General features: G+C 38.4%; 2 protein-coding genes across 8 annotated transcripts in view; one reads left to right on the top strand and one right to left on the bottom strand.

The window, feature by feature from the left end:
* Positions 1-6,592, top strand: part of GPR155 (G protein-coupled receptor 155) — a 36,480-nt gene extending 29,888 nt beyond the window's left edge. For 5 of the 6 annotated variants that reach the window (XR_011000853.1, XM_068195918.1, XM_068195916.1 and 2 more), the window contains 4 exons: positions 707-802; positions 1,667-1,731; positions 2,421-2,558; positions 4,584-6,592. Coding sequence is in view for 5 of the 6 variants with exons in the window: in XM_068195918.1 (XP_068052019.1) it covers positions 707-802; positions 1,667-1,731; positions 2,421-2,558; positions 4,584-4,806 (522 nt within the window). In the remaining variant the exon portion in view is untranslated. Of the gene's footprint in view, positions 1-706; positions 803-1,666; positions 1,732-2,420; positions 2,559-4,530 lie in introns of all 6 variants that reach the window. The other variant, XM_068195920.1, reaches the window with a different exon arrangement.
* A 2,715-nt stretch (positions 6,593-9,307) lies between these two features.
* Positions 9,308-16,694, bottom strand: SCRN3 (secernin 3). 2 transcript variants are annotated; one of them, XM_068195923.1, is made up of 7 exons: positions 16,457-16,694; positions 16,140-16,321; positions 15,170-15,369; positions 14,270-14,482; positions 11,584-11,746; positions 11,061-11,241; positions 9,308-10,213 (listed from the first exon to the last, which is right to left on the bottom strand). In XM_068195923.1, the coding sequence occupies exons 1-7, from the start codon at positions 16,622-16,624 to the stop codon at positions 10,058-10,060; spliced, it is 1,263 nt and encodes a 420-aa protein (XP_068052024.1). In that variant the 5' UTR covers positions 16,625-16,694; the 3' UTR covers positions 9,308-10,057. The 2 variants fall into 2 exon arrangements, with proteins under 2 accessions (XP_068052024.1, XP_068052023.1); XM_068195922.1 differs by having other exon boundaries at positions 14,270-14,473; positions 15,158-15,369; positions 16,457-16,682.
* Between the last annotated feature and the right edge of the window lie 21 nt (positions 16,695-16,715).

Raw genomic sequence — 16,715 nt, 5'->3', positions numbered from 1 at the left:
GTGGCACAACAATGTGGGTTAATAGCTACTGCTGTTGGTTTTGAAGTTCTGTTAAATTACAAAATGAAATATTTCCCTCTCAAATTTCCTGTATCAAGTATTCCATACTAGTATTTTTTTTACATCTTTTATATTTAACGGGTACCCCAACTGTTAGCCTATATTTTAGCTGTATCTGAATGGTTACATAAATACTATGAAGTAAGATCAGTTACTTTAAAGAATTAGCCTTTACACCCAAATGGGTTAACTTTGGAGGTTTCCTCCTTCTGTCAGGCATCTCAAATAGCTGAAGTGGTATGTGCTTCACCTTAACATAATCCTAAGTCTGCAAGAAATATGTAGAAAGCACTGGCCTCAGCCTAGCAGCCTTAAGACAAACACTGCAAATCTGTCTGTGTTATGTTGAAAACCTAAGTATGCTTGAGGCAAGTTCCTTACATAAACGTGTAAAGAACTCTTACACTGCTATGTTTTGCATTATTATGTTTAAAACAGCCAAGGTTCCCCCTCCTACCAAGCTGTTAAGCCTGAGATAATGTTTTAAGGTGTTTATTCCTCTTACTTTTCTTTATCTGAATAATTTGTTAAATAGAGACCATGAACATTGTGCAAGAATTATTAGCGTGTGAGGAGAAGAAAGCTTTTGATTTTTAACAGTCAGGTTATGTTTGTGGGTTTTGTTGTTTTTCTATTTTCTTTACAGAATCTCTCCAGTTGTTTGTGGTGGCTGTTCAACCAAGAGCCTGGAAGGCTGTATGTGGAATTGCAGTTCTTCTGTGCTGTGTTTAATTTTGGTCAGGTACTTACCAATGTTTATTCTGAAAATGACCACGTTAGTGGGTGTTGCAGCAGATAATGCACATCTTCTATGACCATGAACACTTTCAAAAGTGCAAATGACAACTGAATGCCAAATGTTCAGGGAAACTGATTAGGAATTTAGCCTTATTTGTACCAAAGCTTCACTGATGTCTCCTCTGTGGAGTTACATCAGTAGCAAGGCAGCTCCATGGATGCTTTCTCTGTAAGGTTTAAATGACTATCTCTGGTTTCAGTGACAGCACCATAGTGAAGAGCTGAAGATGGATGCTGGTTCTGGCTGCACCTGCCTGTTTCAGTGCACCTGACACAAGGCAGCTTTGTCAGCCATGAAGGTGAAAGCCAGGCAGTGTTAATACACACACTAGAGGAACATTTTACACATCCATGGCACGTGTGCCTACAGGATGCACTGCAGTATCAAGCAATGTTAGTTTTATATAAAAGCTGCAAAGAAAAATGAAGTAGAGAACATTCTAGCACTCAAGTTACAGTAAGTCTGTTCTTCCCTTGGCATTAAGAAATACAGATTTACATATAGCCAAATGCCTGGCTATGTAAGGTTGCCAATTATCCCAAAGTGTCAAGTGGCATGTCACAGCATTAGTTTTACTGAACTATTTCTTGAAGGTTTTATATGATGGACTGTTAGGTATTGATACATCTTTTTAAGGTCCAAATGAGAAATCAAAGCAGAAACAAAATGCATTTTGAATGATATTTAGAGAAGAGGGATACTGTCCATGTATACATGAAATGTATTTGGCACTGAGTTTTTAATTTCTGTTCTATAGAAACCAAAACTTTTGCTTCATGTTGCTTTTTCTATATTTTTTTTCTCCAGGGCTTCATTTGCTTTGGTATTTTTGGCTTAGATAAGCATTTAATCATTCTGCCATTCAAGCGAAGGTAAATAGAATCTTTGCACTTACACTTGTAAACCTAATTATTACTAATAATAATTTTCTCAGGGTGTTGAGTTTTCAGTGCTATAGTATTTGGTTTCCTATTTAATTAGTCTTGCAAATTTCTTTTCTCTCCCACTTGTAGAGAGGTAATGGCAGTTCACTGAGTGTGAGGTTGTTCTGCCATCCTAATGATGCTTTCAATGACTTAAGTCCTGCAGACTCCTTAGAGGTGAAATTTTTGCCAAATGAAGGATCTTCAGAAATAATTTCAGCTGATAAACTAAAACTTAGATCTGGATGCTGAATCATAATGTATCACTACTGTTTTAAAGTGCTGTGTTCATAACCCCATGCCAGTACTTTGTGTGGATGTTTACTTCCACAGTGGAGGAGTGAGTTGTACAAAGCTGCCTTTACCTTAGAGCTAACTGGCTGCCCTGTGAATCCAGCAGCTAGAGCTGGCTCCCAGCTACTCCCTGACTTTCCTTCTGGCCAAGCCTAGAATAACACCTCTGTGTTCAAAATCCATACAAATATATTAGGAAGATTATATGTAAAGTATTAGGCACAAAAAGAAGTTCTGATAAGCTTCCTGGGAGGTCCATTCTATTATTTGCAGTTTCAGAAGGAATGCTTCTGCTTGATTTGCTATCTTGATTTTTTTCTTTTTTTTGTGTGTGTGTTTTGTAGACTTGAGTTTTTCTGGGGTGGAAGAGAAGCAGCAGGGCATACAGATGCCTCTGTACCTGAGGAAATCAGGATGACCTGTCAACAGTTTGTTCGTTACCATAGAGATCACTGTGTCAAAAGTATTGTCAAAGGCAGAAGGTAAGGTTCTTCCCGGCACATATAACCTGTCACAAAGCACATAGCTCATCTTTTGAAACCAATGAAATGCAGTTAATTTTGTAGGTGATTCCTGTTGTGTATATTCATTCAAACCTCAAGATAAGGATTAAAAATTTAACTGTAGCAGAAATGTTTCTAGCCTTACATTGAAACATTGAGGCGCAAGTTATCAAATTATCCTACCCAGGTTTTAAATAAATTATAAAAGGTTTTGTATCATTTTGGGATCTCTCCAGGTTTTGCATTTAACTTCAGCTCAGAGAACAAAATCTTTCTTAGAAAATGTATACAATAAAACCTGTAGAAATGCATGGAGACCCTTTGTTTGTTTTGTTTGTAGAGTAAGACACTGTCCGTATTTGTAAGTAAATGTTTACTAATATGTAGCTTTTATAGGAGACAAAACTGTTGCAGCTGATTTTAGTGTGTACTCAGAGGCCACTCAGTGGTGAGATTGTAGTGGGTTTAGGACTTTGACAGCTTCCAAATTAATATAATTTCTTTTATTTATACCTCTAATGTGGCCTAAACTTCAATTTATGAGACGAGTAAAGATTTCAGAGGCAAATTATGTTACTTAATCAAGGATTATGATTTCAGATATGTGTAGGTAGATGAGAAGAAAAAAGTGGACAGAAGCAGCAGGAACAAGAAAAAGTTTCTGCCTTTATTTAAATATGTGAAATGGAGACTTTGACTACTCTTGTTATGTAAGCTTTTAAGTAGGACTAGCTTGGCAGGGATGGTCTTTTAATGGTCAGGTGATCCAAAGCCATATTGCAAAACTGTTTTAGACAGCATCATGATTTTGTTCGGTCTCTTCATAAGTCAGTAATGTCCCGTAAGAAAGATGTATCAGAAAATGTCTGTTGTGAAATAGAACAGGTTTTACAGCTGTTTTTCCTGTGCTTCTGCTGCTATTGTGGTTTCTTGGGCTTAGGGCTGTTCATTTAGTTGTACTTTGTGTTTTTTATTAATCATATTCACCTGAGAATACATGAAATGATGACATTTGTTGCCTTATTGTTGTAATAGCTTCGTTCATGTCTTATTTATCCTTATGAATTAAAACAATGCATTTATCTTGTAATTTTTAATATACGTCTAACTTGATCCTATCCTCTTTGATTTAAATGTGCTGTAACTGAAACGTTGTAACCATGGATTTTAATTTATTTTCATTTTTGCATCTGCTAATAGATGTTAACACTTGTTCTGTGTTACTGCTACTTTTAACTTTAAAAAAATAGGGGAAAAATTGCTGTCTTTTAGCTCTTAATCACATTTAGAAACCTGTGCTTGGGTCCCACACAGTAGATTTTAGATAGCCAGAAACATTCATTGCTGCAGGTAAATTTTTGCATGGTATGTCTGCTGAAACTAGGCAGATAATAGCATCGTTGCCTCATAAATACGTTAAAAAATAGACTTGTTGTAAAGGTTTTGTTTATTCTTAGTACTGCATGTGTGGTCAATGTTTAACAGGATATGCAAGTTATAAATGGGCTTTGTTTACAATATGTGCAAGCAGTTAGTGTCTGCTTGAAAGTGTTCAGAAATTATAAAAATAATTAAAATTCAAACAGAATCCCTGTTGCTGGGGGCAGGTTGCTCTCAGATCGGATATTTTGTTGCAGAAAGGGTCATGGTAAGAAGTACATGGGAAGTAAGTATCCAAGAAATAGAATTACATTGTGTAATTACATTTGTGTGAGGGAAAATGCTACTGATGTCCGCTGAATTTTATTTGCAATTTGAATTTTATTTAGAAGCCTAAAACAACTTTGTGTGTCCATATGGCTTCTCATTGAAGTGTCTGTAGGAAAAGGTAGTGAACACTGGCATGTCCCAAATATACAAAACTTGCAAATTCTTTTCTAACATGCTCTTAACTATCATGATGTCTTTCCTTGTTTCCTGGTATTTTTCCTTGCCTTGCCCCATCGTGCAGTGGTGATACCAGATTTACAGAACATGTGGGTGAATCATTCCTTTGACACACAGGTGTGGTGCCAAGATCTCCACTGGCATCTTCTTTGGCTGTGACCTGGTGAACTGGCTCATGCAAGTTGGCCTTGCCTCTGACCGTGGAGAAGCTGTGGTGTATGGGGACAGGCTGCTGAAAGGAGGCGTCGTGCAGCACATAACCAATGAATTTGAGTTTCGGGACGAGCACTTGTATTACCGCTTCATTCCCAAGAAGTCAGGCGCAGCTGAGAGCCACTGACCTGAGCATGCAGGCAAGGGACAGGTAGTTGGGGTGAGTGTGACCACCTCTTCTGCCTTCACTACTGAAACTGGAAGTATTTCTCTCAGAGCTCTCAGAGTACTGTGTTATTCTCCCTTGTAAAATTAAGAGATTTGGTTCTACTCGTGTCTATTCTGAAGAAAATGGTAGAAAGTTATATTTAGCCAGAATTCTAAGCAGAATGCTACTAAGCAAAACCAGATGCTCTGGATTTAGAACATTTTTTCCATTTTGAGCAAAACAAATTTTACTAAATGGTATGTGTCACTGTTGTATTTTAGAGGCATTATAACTGCAGCTTTAACTGATTTTACTGATGCCACAATGAGGAAAAAAAAAACCCATGAAAGGTATTTTTCATGTTGCTGGATGTTCTCCATATTTAGTGTGATGAAGTATTGATGCCTGTTTACAGTCAGCTTGACTTCACTGAAGTAGGATTTCTTCTGTGATACCTCAGAAGAAACTTTTTACTACTCTGCTCTTGTCTAACACCAGGGGAACTTTTTTTAGCTGCTTACACCTGAGATCAGGTGGGTTTTTTCTCCCTTAAAGATAAAATACTCCAATTAAAAAGACAGAATTGCTCCAATATCCAATAAATTCCAATATCAGGGGATTAGAGCTGGGCAAGTACTGAGTGGAATAAGTAATGGTTTTGTACAAATCTGCCAAATCTTAAAATCATAGAAATATTCAGTACTCTCCCAAAATGGGAAATTATATAATGGAATAAACAATTTGTTCTGAAACTTTGCCTTAAGGTGGTAGTGACAGCTTTATTAAGAGTAGATATTTACATTCTGAAATTAGCCTTTGCAGTTTAAAACAGAAGTGCCAGCCTCAAGTAAAGATTTTATGGAAGCCTTGGGTACATGTGCAAGTGAAGACAAAATTCTTTTTCAAATCATAAAACTTTTAAAATTATATTAATGACTTTTAAATCTAATATATAAAGAATCCTAAATGAACATTCAGATTAGGGTTTAGAGTAGATAAATATCCTAGATTTTAGTTGATTGCCTAACACAGGTTTCTAATAAACCTCAGGTATCCTCCTACTAGTTAGTGTCACTCAGATTCCTGTGCACTAAGGGCAGAATCTGAGGACCTGTGTGTCTTCTGCAATATTTTGAAAAGGCTACAAAGTATTGTATCTGATAGCCATTATGCTGTCATTTTAAAACTGCAGGAACAGCACTTAAATCTCTATTTAAAAATTTTATGTAGTGAGGGAAGGGAATCCAGGTATTAAAAATTATTTGCTCAAGCATATGAATAAGTCTTTTCATCCCTCTTTAAAAAAAGTCTTTCCCTTCTTTTTTCCCTTTTTTTTTAAAGTACACAGATTTCTATTACAGCTACTTTTGCATCTATTTTGTATTAAGAATTAGAAGTGATTTTAGCAGCATAAGCTACTATTCAACAAGCAGTTGTTTTATGGTTGCTATAATTTCCCGCAAGACTTAAATTGAAAAAATAATTCCTTTTACTGTCAGATTGCAGTGTGCACAGAAACATAACATCCTGCTGCTTATGTATGCTGTACAACCTGGTATATTTTAATGTTGTCCATCAGCAATAAAATTGATGTTTGTATCAGGCTGTGGCCACAAAGGAAAACATTTGAGCATTTCCATTATGAATGCTGAAGACAGCTGCATCAAATATTTTGGAATAATTAGATATATGTGACTGAAGAGCAGAAACTGCAAGTATGTCTGGCTTCTAAATACTGCAACTTGTCAATAAATCTGTTACTTGATTTCAGAGTTCTGAGCTGTGATGTGGTGTGTGCGAGGGTTATGTGTGCATGTCAAGGTTTATGGCAAATGTATCTTTTTGAGAGACTTGTTCACATCACAGTGGCTCTTGGGTTTCAGTCCTGGTATTTCTTAAATCCATCCTTGACCCTTTACAAGTAGACAAAGCACTTCTTATTGGGTGTCCACCCAAAGATACGTCCATACATTCTCATCTACTTACCAAACACAGTTTTTTAAATTAATTCTTCAAACATTCAAGAATTTGATCTTAGGGCAGTTTTACAGTTCTATTTATAGTCATTGTTCTTGCACATTTTCTTGCATTGTTCTTTCTCATTTTCATCGTAAATGTCCTGTTTCCCTTTTTATAATGGCTCTGCTTTTCCCTAGATTTAACACAACATATCTGTTATAAAAAAGAAATTGCTCAAAAATTCTGCATAGAAAAGGCTCTCTGTTACAAAGCTAATGCAGAGAACACCTTTGATTATCAACCAAAACCAAATTAGATTTACTGCTACAACATTGTGACTGCTGATATCATACCCATTAGTCTGACGAGTCTGCGATGATAATAAATAAAGAAGCTAGGAATCAAATACAGGATATAATACTTTATTTCTAAATCACTGGGTACTTCTGGAAGCCAATAATAGACTTTGAATTGTTTTAGAAAGTTAAGTAACCCTTTTATCTGGAAAATATTGCTTCCACCAAGGAGCAGTGGCAAGTTTTGAATGGTTGACAAGCTGATGTTCTGTCAATAGTTGATATACTGTTATGTGGATTCCTGGTAGTTAGAAACAGCTTTGCTTTAAAGAAGTGGTCACTGCTGCAATGACTTCCTTTATTTTGAAGGTGGATTAGTTTGGGATTAATCTCTTGGAAGCTAAATTCCATGAAAACATCTATTGAACAAGTCTAGGGCAATGTCCAGTGAAAAACTGGATCTTTTTTCTAGGACTAATCTCAAAATAATTGTCATAATGAACAGGGGTGGATGTTACACTTAGTTTTCTAGTATGAAATTTTAGAACTTTTTTATTTCAATAATGATCCTTCATAAAGCTCTAGACCTTTTAAAGATACATTCCTAGTTGAAAACCCATGAGAAGATTGCCCTCTAGGGGACATTCTGATTCTTAATTTTTTTTTTTTATATAAGGTTGTGGGAGGGAGGATTTGTTTCTCCTGATCCCATCTCATCTTTTTACACTGCATGTCTTCTAGGAGAATGAAATCCCAAGGAAAAAGGTACTGAAATATCCTGTACTCTGTTGGCCATCACTTTAACTGTCTCCACACATTACATTATTTTTGCTTTGTGTCCTGTAGACCAGCAAGGAAGAAGCAACACATAATAAATAAATAAGAGGCACAGTTGCACTGCATCTGCCTGCGTTAGGACTGGACCAGTGTGCTTAACCTTGTTCATTGCCACCCCATTATTAAGTGGCCAAGAACTTGGCTTAAAGGCCTGCTCCAACTTCACTACTGTTCTTCCTGTATAGCTTCAATCTTTGCACTGTAGCATAAAATTGTTTCACTTGGATTGCTATACTGCCTGAAAACTTGATTCATACCCTGGTTTCCAGCACAGTTTCACCTGGCATTTACTGATGCTTTGAAGCTGTCAGTTTAGAACAGCTCATGATCAAAAATAGGAAAAGATATATAAGTTAGATATGGACATCCCATAAGGAAAATAGATAAATACAGCAAATTTTTATTAAGTCTATCTTCCAGTTATCAAACTGGACTATTGAACTTCTATACTGAACCACTGTGCTACTGAACTTCTAAGAAATTTTGTTGTCAACAGAGGCACAAAATGTTCAGTCAATTCAAACATACTTTGTCTTACCTCCTACTCTTGCTTGCTGCTGCCACATAGTACACATTAGGTCACTAGAAATAGAAACTTCACAAGCCTTTCCTAACTCAGTAGTTTCTTGTTGTGAATCTGAACACAGCATCCCAAATTACTTTCTAGTCTTATTGTAGGATCAGAAAGAATAAATTCTACCAAGCTCTTAATTTTCATATTAATTCTGCAAACTTAATTGACTGTCTATTCTTTAGATTTAATTTTTTTTACCAGTGGGGTATTGAACAGTTTACAGAATGAGAAAACTGCATGTGAAAAATTATCAAAGAATGATCTTTCTGTGGTTTGCTGTGTCTGTGGGGATGCAGTGTCATGTCCCACATTGCTGCTGCAGTTCTAGTGCACCATTTCATATTTTCCTCTGAAGGTTTGCAGAAGTGCTGCATTTTGAGTGCTTTATTTTTGTTTTTCCTTACAGTCATGCTTATTATCCTGACTTATTGATCATGAGGTAAAATCAGAATCTTCTTTGTTGTTTGTTTAATTTGGCCCCTGCCACAGATAATAAAAGTGGTGTCATATATTGATCATTACTTTTAAACAGGATCAAGAAGAAAGAGTTTCTGGTAGGGCAAAAAGCTTGATTAAACTAAGTCCATAGACTATTAACTCTGGCAAAATAGTAATGGTTTAAAAGGCTTTATATAAAATGAAAAAAAAAAATTAAAAGTACTTTAAGTGTCCTGCTAAGTACATGTATATACTTGTGTAGCCCAACCTCTTCCTTTCTAGTTGCCCAATTTAAAAAAGTAACAATTCAAGAAACATTTTGGAACTCCCCCATGATGTTATAAAGTGCACTGCAAAATTAAATTGACAATAATCATCTTGTATATAAATATGTTTATTTTTCACTATCAGGGTGGGAAAAGTAGACAGGAAAGTGAAATATGTGGGGAACTTACAGAATGCTTGCATTGCTGAATTCCATGTAGTAAGATTTCACAATCACTCACAGCAAATTATTATTATTGTGACTGTGATTTGTTTTTAATACACCTTGAACTCTTAGCCTCATTTTACATTGAAGGAGTAGAAGGTTCGTAGATGAAATTATCTTAGAATGGTTTTACCAAACAACTGAGTATCAATCTTCTTTGGTTTGTGGGTCACTTTCTTCTTTCTTCAGGGTTCATCATAGCTTCTACATTTTAGAAAGTCTTCGGCATGGCCATTTTAATTCAGGTAGCCTGAAATTCTGCTACAGTTCTCCTGACTAGGAAAGCTATGTGTGTGTAGGCTAGAACTGGGTTCTCCAGAGCTGAGTTAGTGTTCTTCATCCAGAGATGGGGCTGATCACTAATTTAGTCAAGCTATTGCATTCTAATTGCATCTGTTTGTTGGCAAAATCAGTCTCTGCTGACAGCTTTGTGCCATGTACAATGCCACTGCCTGGCCCTTAGAAGCCTTTCCAGCATTCTTCTTATAATCAAAAGCCATTTGTCCTGAATATGAATCTGCATCTTTAAAACTGTCCATGCTATGTGATATACTGAAAACAGGATGTTAATCTATGTAGCCTCTTCATTAGAAAACCCAATTATAATCCAAGTGTTACCACATTCAAATAATATTCTTAGCCATATATTTTAAGTTCTTCTTCTACACACTGTGAAAAAAGATTAACTACTTGTTTAGTATCAAGGCATCCATTTTGCAGGATTGATTCCATTTGACTTATCTTCTGTTTCTCCAACTCCTGTATCTCTTTGAGCATTTCTTTACCTTTGTCCTGCAAAAAGAAACATTTATTGCACTAAAAACTATACAGAGCATGTAGTAATCACCCTAACAAAATTCTGTTCTACTGTCCTTATTTTAATCTTTTAAGAGTTTCTAGGGTACACATTTATGTTGGTAGAAATCAGTATCGTGACAGGTTTTCTTAGATATCTTTCCTAATACCTAGCACTCACTTCATCTCCCTTGTCTGATAGATTGAAGAAATATTAAAGCTCCTTTAGGTATTAGTTACCAAAACTTAAGTGGGCATATGACTTAGTTTTAAGAAGACGTATCTGAAAATAGGAGAGAATTTACTGCTAAAAGTAAGCAGCTACCTTCCTGCTTCATGCCTGTGTTCAGCTATCTTTGTCACCTTGTTTCCTTTCCTGTAAGCAGCTACCTTCCTGCTTCATGTCTGTGTTCAGATGTCTTTGTCACCTTGTTTCCTTTCCTGTCCATACCAAGCAATGGTCAAAGGCAAGCTCTCCTCTCCACCTGAGACCAGGGGCCTGAATAGCTGTAAGAACTCGGGGCAGGAGCTGTGTATTTGCCTGTGGCTGCTCAAGCATTTCCCATTACCTGACTGGTGTGGGAGTCTGTGGGGGGCTGCTCTGCAAGGGGAGCAGCACAGATCCTCGCCCAGGGCTCAGCCTGCCAGTACAGCACAGTGCTGGTTGCAATTCCCAGTGTTAGGAACATGTGCCTGCCAGATGCCAACACACTGGGCTTCTGGGGCACTGCATTGTTCTTTGCAATCCATCAAAGGGCATTAACTGATATCACATTAAAAAAATGTGGGCAAGGACCTTATATAAACCACCTGCTTGCATTGAAATCTAATTCAATCAACATACCTTGATAGTTTCCATAACTACAGCAGCACTTTCATGTTTTTTATAGAGCTCATGTCTTCGATCTGGCTTACTCTGAAAACGAGGTTGCTTCTTAACTGGATCATCATGACCAAATGTAGGGGATGTAGTTTTTAATAACTGAGTAATACCGGGCACAAAAATGAAAGGCTTGAATACAGATCTAGAAAGAAAAAATAGAACAGAGATCCTTTACTAATACCATTTTGTTAAAATTGTTGAGTCAGTAAATTGTATTTTTCCCATTCTTCTACTTGCTTAGTTTAAGAAGAAACTATCTAATGGTGTTAAAGTCATTGTCACAGCAGTGTTCCATTAAGTAGGCTGGTAGATACCATTAATATACATAATGCACATTTATGTTCCTCCTTCATTTTGATTGTGCTTTTTCAGGAGGAAAAAAAAAAACAACCCAAAGCAAAAAGGAATATAACTAGGCAAACTGCAACAGTTTTTCATTTAGATATTTACAATTTTTTATCCAATTTACTTGCTGCTACATCACCTGGCAGGATCTGGAGTTCCAGTAAAGAAGTGAATACAGGGTAGATTAGGCTGCTGAGGCAGCATAGACACCATGCTGCCAGTTGTCATAAATCCACCTTCCATGTTAATGCCACTCTCTTTGTCACGAAGAATTTCCATCATTATTTCAGAAGTGATAGATCCTATTCAAGATACAGTACAATTATTTAGCCACAGAGCTAATATAATACCAACTGAATGACATGTTCCCTACAACTGACTGCTTTTTCCTTTAATAGGCAGTGCCAGCATTAGTTTGTCTGTGTTGGCAGGGGGAAAAAAAAATCATCCTAATGGCAAACCTTAATATGGAATACACTTGTATTGCTTTCCCCAAAGTATTTATTTCAAAGAGAGGTGTAAGAACATGCCTTAAAAAGGGGGGAGTAGAAAACCAAATGTTATTTCCCAGAAAGGTAAATTTCATGGGGCTAGCAAATGGTCATTCACAAAGTAACTTTTGAGATGAAAATTAGCAGCTTGGATTAAATGCTGAACTTGGATCTCTCTGTGGAAGTAAGATAAATCATTATACTACTTGTTGGTATTTGAACAGAGTTAATAACACTATGTTGCTTTGAAGTTATAAAAATAATAACAGCCATGCATGGATTTTGTGTGAAACTTTGAAAATGAAACACCAAGACTGTCACTTGTTTGGGGGGGGGGGGGTTGGTGGGTGTTTTTTGTTTATTTTCATCCTTTTCAAGGAGGCACTGGAGTGGCATTACGCGCTACACTCAGAAGCCACGGTAGTACATCTATTTGTAGAAAAGTCTTTATCAGCAAGCTGTGTGAGGTTTATCGCCAAGTGTCTATGAAAATAAGTCCTGCTCAGGAGGAACAAAACCCTTTCCACATCTGTCTGTTCAGCAGTATCACTGTTGCTGTATAGTGTACGCTGAAGCTCAGATACTGGCATGGTATCACCAAACCATCCAATATTCCAACAGGCAGCTCTTGCAGGATAGTTTTCTTTTCACATTTGGTGTACCAGTAGAGGGTATGTTTATGGCAGAAAAACATTAGTTCATTCACTCTTTATTTTTTATTGGAAGGTATTGTCTACTACTTTAATGTTTTAGTGTTTCCCTTACTGAGTGCTAACTGCGTACATTTTTTAACTACCTTGCTGTTTCCTCTTAAAATAGTTACTCTGCTGCTAAGTTACATGTCTCCAATATTATTTTTTCATACATGACCCAGGTTGCCTGTAGACAGGCATGCAGCACTACATTTTGGCAAGAAGACACACTTAAGTATTCCTATAGTTGCCTGGGAAGGTCAGAGAATTAAAGAAATCAGCAAGCTAGATGAATCAAAGAAATTAAAAGAAGCAATGGTCATTTTGTCAGCTACAGCTTGGCAACCTGTCCAGCAGGGAAGAAGGTACTGCATGTTTTACACGAGACTGTTATTTTGTATGCGTGAAATACATTCCCTATTTTTTGAAATATGAATAATATTTCTCTAAAAAATGGCCCTCACATAGTAGACAGCCTGGAAAAACCCCAGAACTGTAATGCTACTGACTGAAAAAGTAAGGAAGGGTAGACGAAGAAACCAGTGATTTTACTGATGCTGTAAACCAAATAGCTCTTAGTTAAGGCACCTATTTAAAATAAATCTAAACCAAGTGAACCATATGAGACTGATAACCTGAACACCTAGTGGGAATTTAAAATGCTCAGGTAAGTGCCTGGAAATAGGGATTTAGAATGAAAACACAGATACAGTCTCAGCATTGTTATAATACAAGTAAATACAGGTATTATGAAAATGCTTTCAGTATTCAGAATCTGCAATTCCCAAAATGAATGCAGGATTTATATGATCACTAGAGCAAGATAGCAGTGGTAATTCACTCTGATACATTAACTAAATGCTAAACCTGGTCTGGCAGAGTTCAGCCAAATAAATAAAAGAAACAAAGGGGTGCAATGTAATCTTGATTCAGATTAATTATTTCAAATGAGTACGTGAATACAGCTACAGCAAAAACCTGCTAGATGGATGCAGTTAGAAGTGAAGTAATAGGTTCATTCTTTAGGAGTCTGAAAAGTAAGCGTTTGAATTAGTGACTGCTTAGAGTACAGAAAATTATTTTGTTCTGCTCTTGGTGTGTTTTAGTAAACTACACAAGTGTAGAGCAGCCATTACAGGTGAAACGACAAAGATTTTTAAATTAATGTCAAAAATGAATGCAAGACATATATCTGCATGCTGTGCCGTTGCCTTATATAAATGCTACCTGACTGAAGCTGTTCATAAGGTTCTTTGTGGCTGCAAACAGCTGGGAATTTAGCCTCTAGATTTTTCCTTAGCAGTACAGTAATAATATGTAGCCTATCAAAATGTTTCAGAACAGGTCTTACAGGGCATTTAGTGATATGGTCATAATGTGACCTCTCAGGGTTGTTACTGTAGCTCTGTATGTTTGATATTTGATCCTTGTTTTAATTTTTCCTTCTCAATAAATTAGCAAAAAATGGATAGAAATTTCCAAGTTCAGTGCTTCTCTTTTAGGCAAAAAATTATTCTAGTAAGTTGTGGTTCACCAAGTCATGTGAATGATTGCCTCCATCAGATGTATAATAATTTATGATTTGAATTAATGTAGCTCGCTAAATATTGTGCATATCTTGAAAAAATATTCAAAAGGATACCTTTGTGTTTGTTCAGGAGTTTATAGCCTTCACAATATCGGCCTCCAGATGTGGTCATTCTGGCAGTATTGACGTAAGAATATGTGGCAGCAAAATCAAATTCCTTTTCCCCATCCCACCAGCCATTGCTTTTGGCATATTCCTTCAATTCTGGGTGTTCCCTGTCAATCTTGGTTGTGATAGAGAGCTGGTTAGAAATATTACGTACACCCCCTGTTCGTAAGAAACAGAAAGAATTGTTTTAATACATTGAATGATTTTTCTTAGTATTTTGTTTACAATTAGCTTAGTAAGGCAAATTAGCCCTGAAGAGTTTCCTACAAGATCTTCCTACAAGATCAGTGAGTCTGGTGATTTATTTCTGGCCTTCTCTCCCCAGCTACATGTATTTTTCTGATTGAATTTTCACTGCCACTCATTTCTGACTCACTTGCTTCTATTGCCAACATTGTATTTCAGGTTCTGTCCTGATTATTCCCACCTTTACATTCTTCTTCTGAGACATCCAAAGATCGAGCTTGTCCTCCTAAGTCCTCTGGAAGAATCAGCCACTTCAGGGCCCAGTACATCAATCCTGTCCCCAGATGAAATTGTCATGGATTGCTACCATCCTTAAGACCACGCATACTGCTGTCATTCTCATGCTTTCTTGCTGCCCTCTGTTTTCCTCATGCAGGAGTGGCACTGTCTCTGGCTCTGAAAAGGCCCCTGTCACTCAGCTGCTCTGACAAACTGCCAGCTACTCCACACTCATGCCCCAGGAAGCAATGCCTGTTGTTTACAGGCACATGTATGCAGCTCAAGGTTAGTTTGATGCTTAATGAAATGGTAAATGAAAACTGGAGAACTCCAAGTGGTCATTGCACTTGAAATGTTTAGAACAAAGAGCATCACCCATACCTTCTACTTTTTCTGCTGCCCAGTATTTTCCTGATGTCTCCAGCACCCATGCTTCCTTTCTGTCGGCTATCAGAAAACTGTTGTGGTATGTAAATGCCATGTTGCTCTCCATACAGTTTCCTCCCTGTCCATATTTTTCCAGCAAATCAACTATGACACTAAGAGCCTTTTCAGCTGTGTCTGCTCTCTCAAGTCCAAGCCTAAAACAAAAGGAAAATGTTATTTTTGGAACTGTGAACTCCACATAGAACTATTCAGCCTGAGTATTCTAATTGACCTAGAATGATATTTCTATATGCAGCTGCCAGCTGTATGATCTGGTAAGGGAAAAACACAAGCCAGGTAAAGGGCTTCTTTGAAGTGGGTCCTCTATGAACTTGACATGGGGGTAAACACCAAATGGAAATACAGAAAGGCAGGGAGAGAGATCCTACAGAATGCTTACAAGTCCTCTGCAGGTATTAGACTGGGGGGAAACTACCAAAAGAATCGACTGACTGCTGTAGGAAGTTACGCTGGCACCTGTAGTGTGGGAACATGAACTTGTTATTTACATGGAAATAGGCATCTGAGACCAAAACTTAAAAATAATGTGTGTGAAAGATGGGGGAATAGGAAAGGAGTACAGACCCTAGGAAAAGGCCCAAATGGTAGTGCCTGAAGTCCCTCTGTGCTCTTGAAAAAGTCTTGTTTCAGTTCAGTATAAATTTTATAGAAAGAAAAACATTTGCTAATTTCTTTGACAAATTCTGGTCTAGTGCCTGATACGTCTTATGGGCTCCTGGCAGAAATCTAGTGCTTGTGCCAAGAAGTATCTACTTCTAGCCGTGGCTAGAACAGCGGAAGGAGTGTCTTCTGAAAGGGAAAGCACCATTTCCCCATATAACCCAAACGACATGTTTCCAAGTAAATTCCGAATTACCAAAAAGGAAATTAAAAAAACCAAAACAAAAAAAACGCTTGTGCACACCTTACGAGGTCCATGCCGAGGAGAGCTTCCCCGTCGCAGACCTCTTCCCTGCCCCACACCGCCTCGTTGCCGATGCACACGCCGTGCTCGTTGGCGCCCATCTCGGCCCCCCAGAGCCAGGAGGGGCGGCTCAGGACCACGGCGTGGGTCCTCTCCACCTGCTCGATGCTGATGTAGGTGCACTGCAAGAGGTCAGAGCACACATGGAGTCACCGTCCCCAGTCCGCCGGCCGAACCGCGGGCTAAGCACGCAGATAAAGGGCTGACAGCGGAGTTTCGCCGCCTGCTGCAGGAGCGCTCCTGCCCCGCGCCCTCACCTCCAGCGCGGCGCCGGGCGGGTGCGCGGCGGCCGGGAAGTGCACGACCTCCTGCACCTCATCTGCCGGCCGGTCCGAGTTCTTCCCGAACACCACGCGGCCCCCGGGTGCGGCGGGCGGCAGCGCCACGAAGGTGTCGCAGGAGAGGGGCGGCGGCCGGGGGAACATGCTGAGGGCTGCGGGCCCCCGGCGCGGCGCGGGCCCGGAGCGGGCAGCGGCAGCTCCGGCGCGGGGCGGTGCCCGCGGAAGGGAAGGCCCG

The sequence above is a fragment of the Anomalospiza imberbis genome, chromosome 7 (genome assembly GCF_031753505.1).
Source record: "Anomalospiza imberbis isolate Cuckoo-Finch-1a 21T00152 chromosome 7, ASM3175350v1, whole genome shotgun sequence".
Classification (NCBI taxonomy): domain Eukaryota; kingdom Metazoa; phylum Chordata; class Aves; order Passeriformes; family Viduidae; genus Anomalospiza; species Anomalospiza imberbis.
Note: the sequence above shows the minus strand (reverse complement) of the source record. Positions and strands in the feature narration are given on the sequence as shown.

Coding starts and splice junctions, on each gene's coding strand:
- SCRN3 (XM_068195922.1), bottom strand. CDS start 16,624: ATGTTCCCCCGGCCGCCGCCCCTCTCCTGCGACACCTTCGTGGCGCTG. Junction 16,322..16,456: donor CGCCCGGCGCCGCGCTGGAG/GTGAGGGCGCGG, acceptor GACCTCTTGCAG/TGCACCTACATCAGCATCGA. Junction 11,242..11,583: donor GGAACTCCAGATCCTGCCAG/GTGATGTAGCAG, acceptor TTTTCTTTCTAG/ATCTGTATTCAAGCCTTTCA.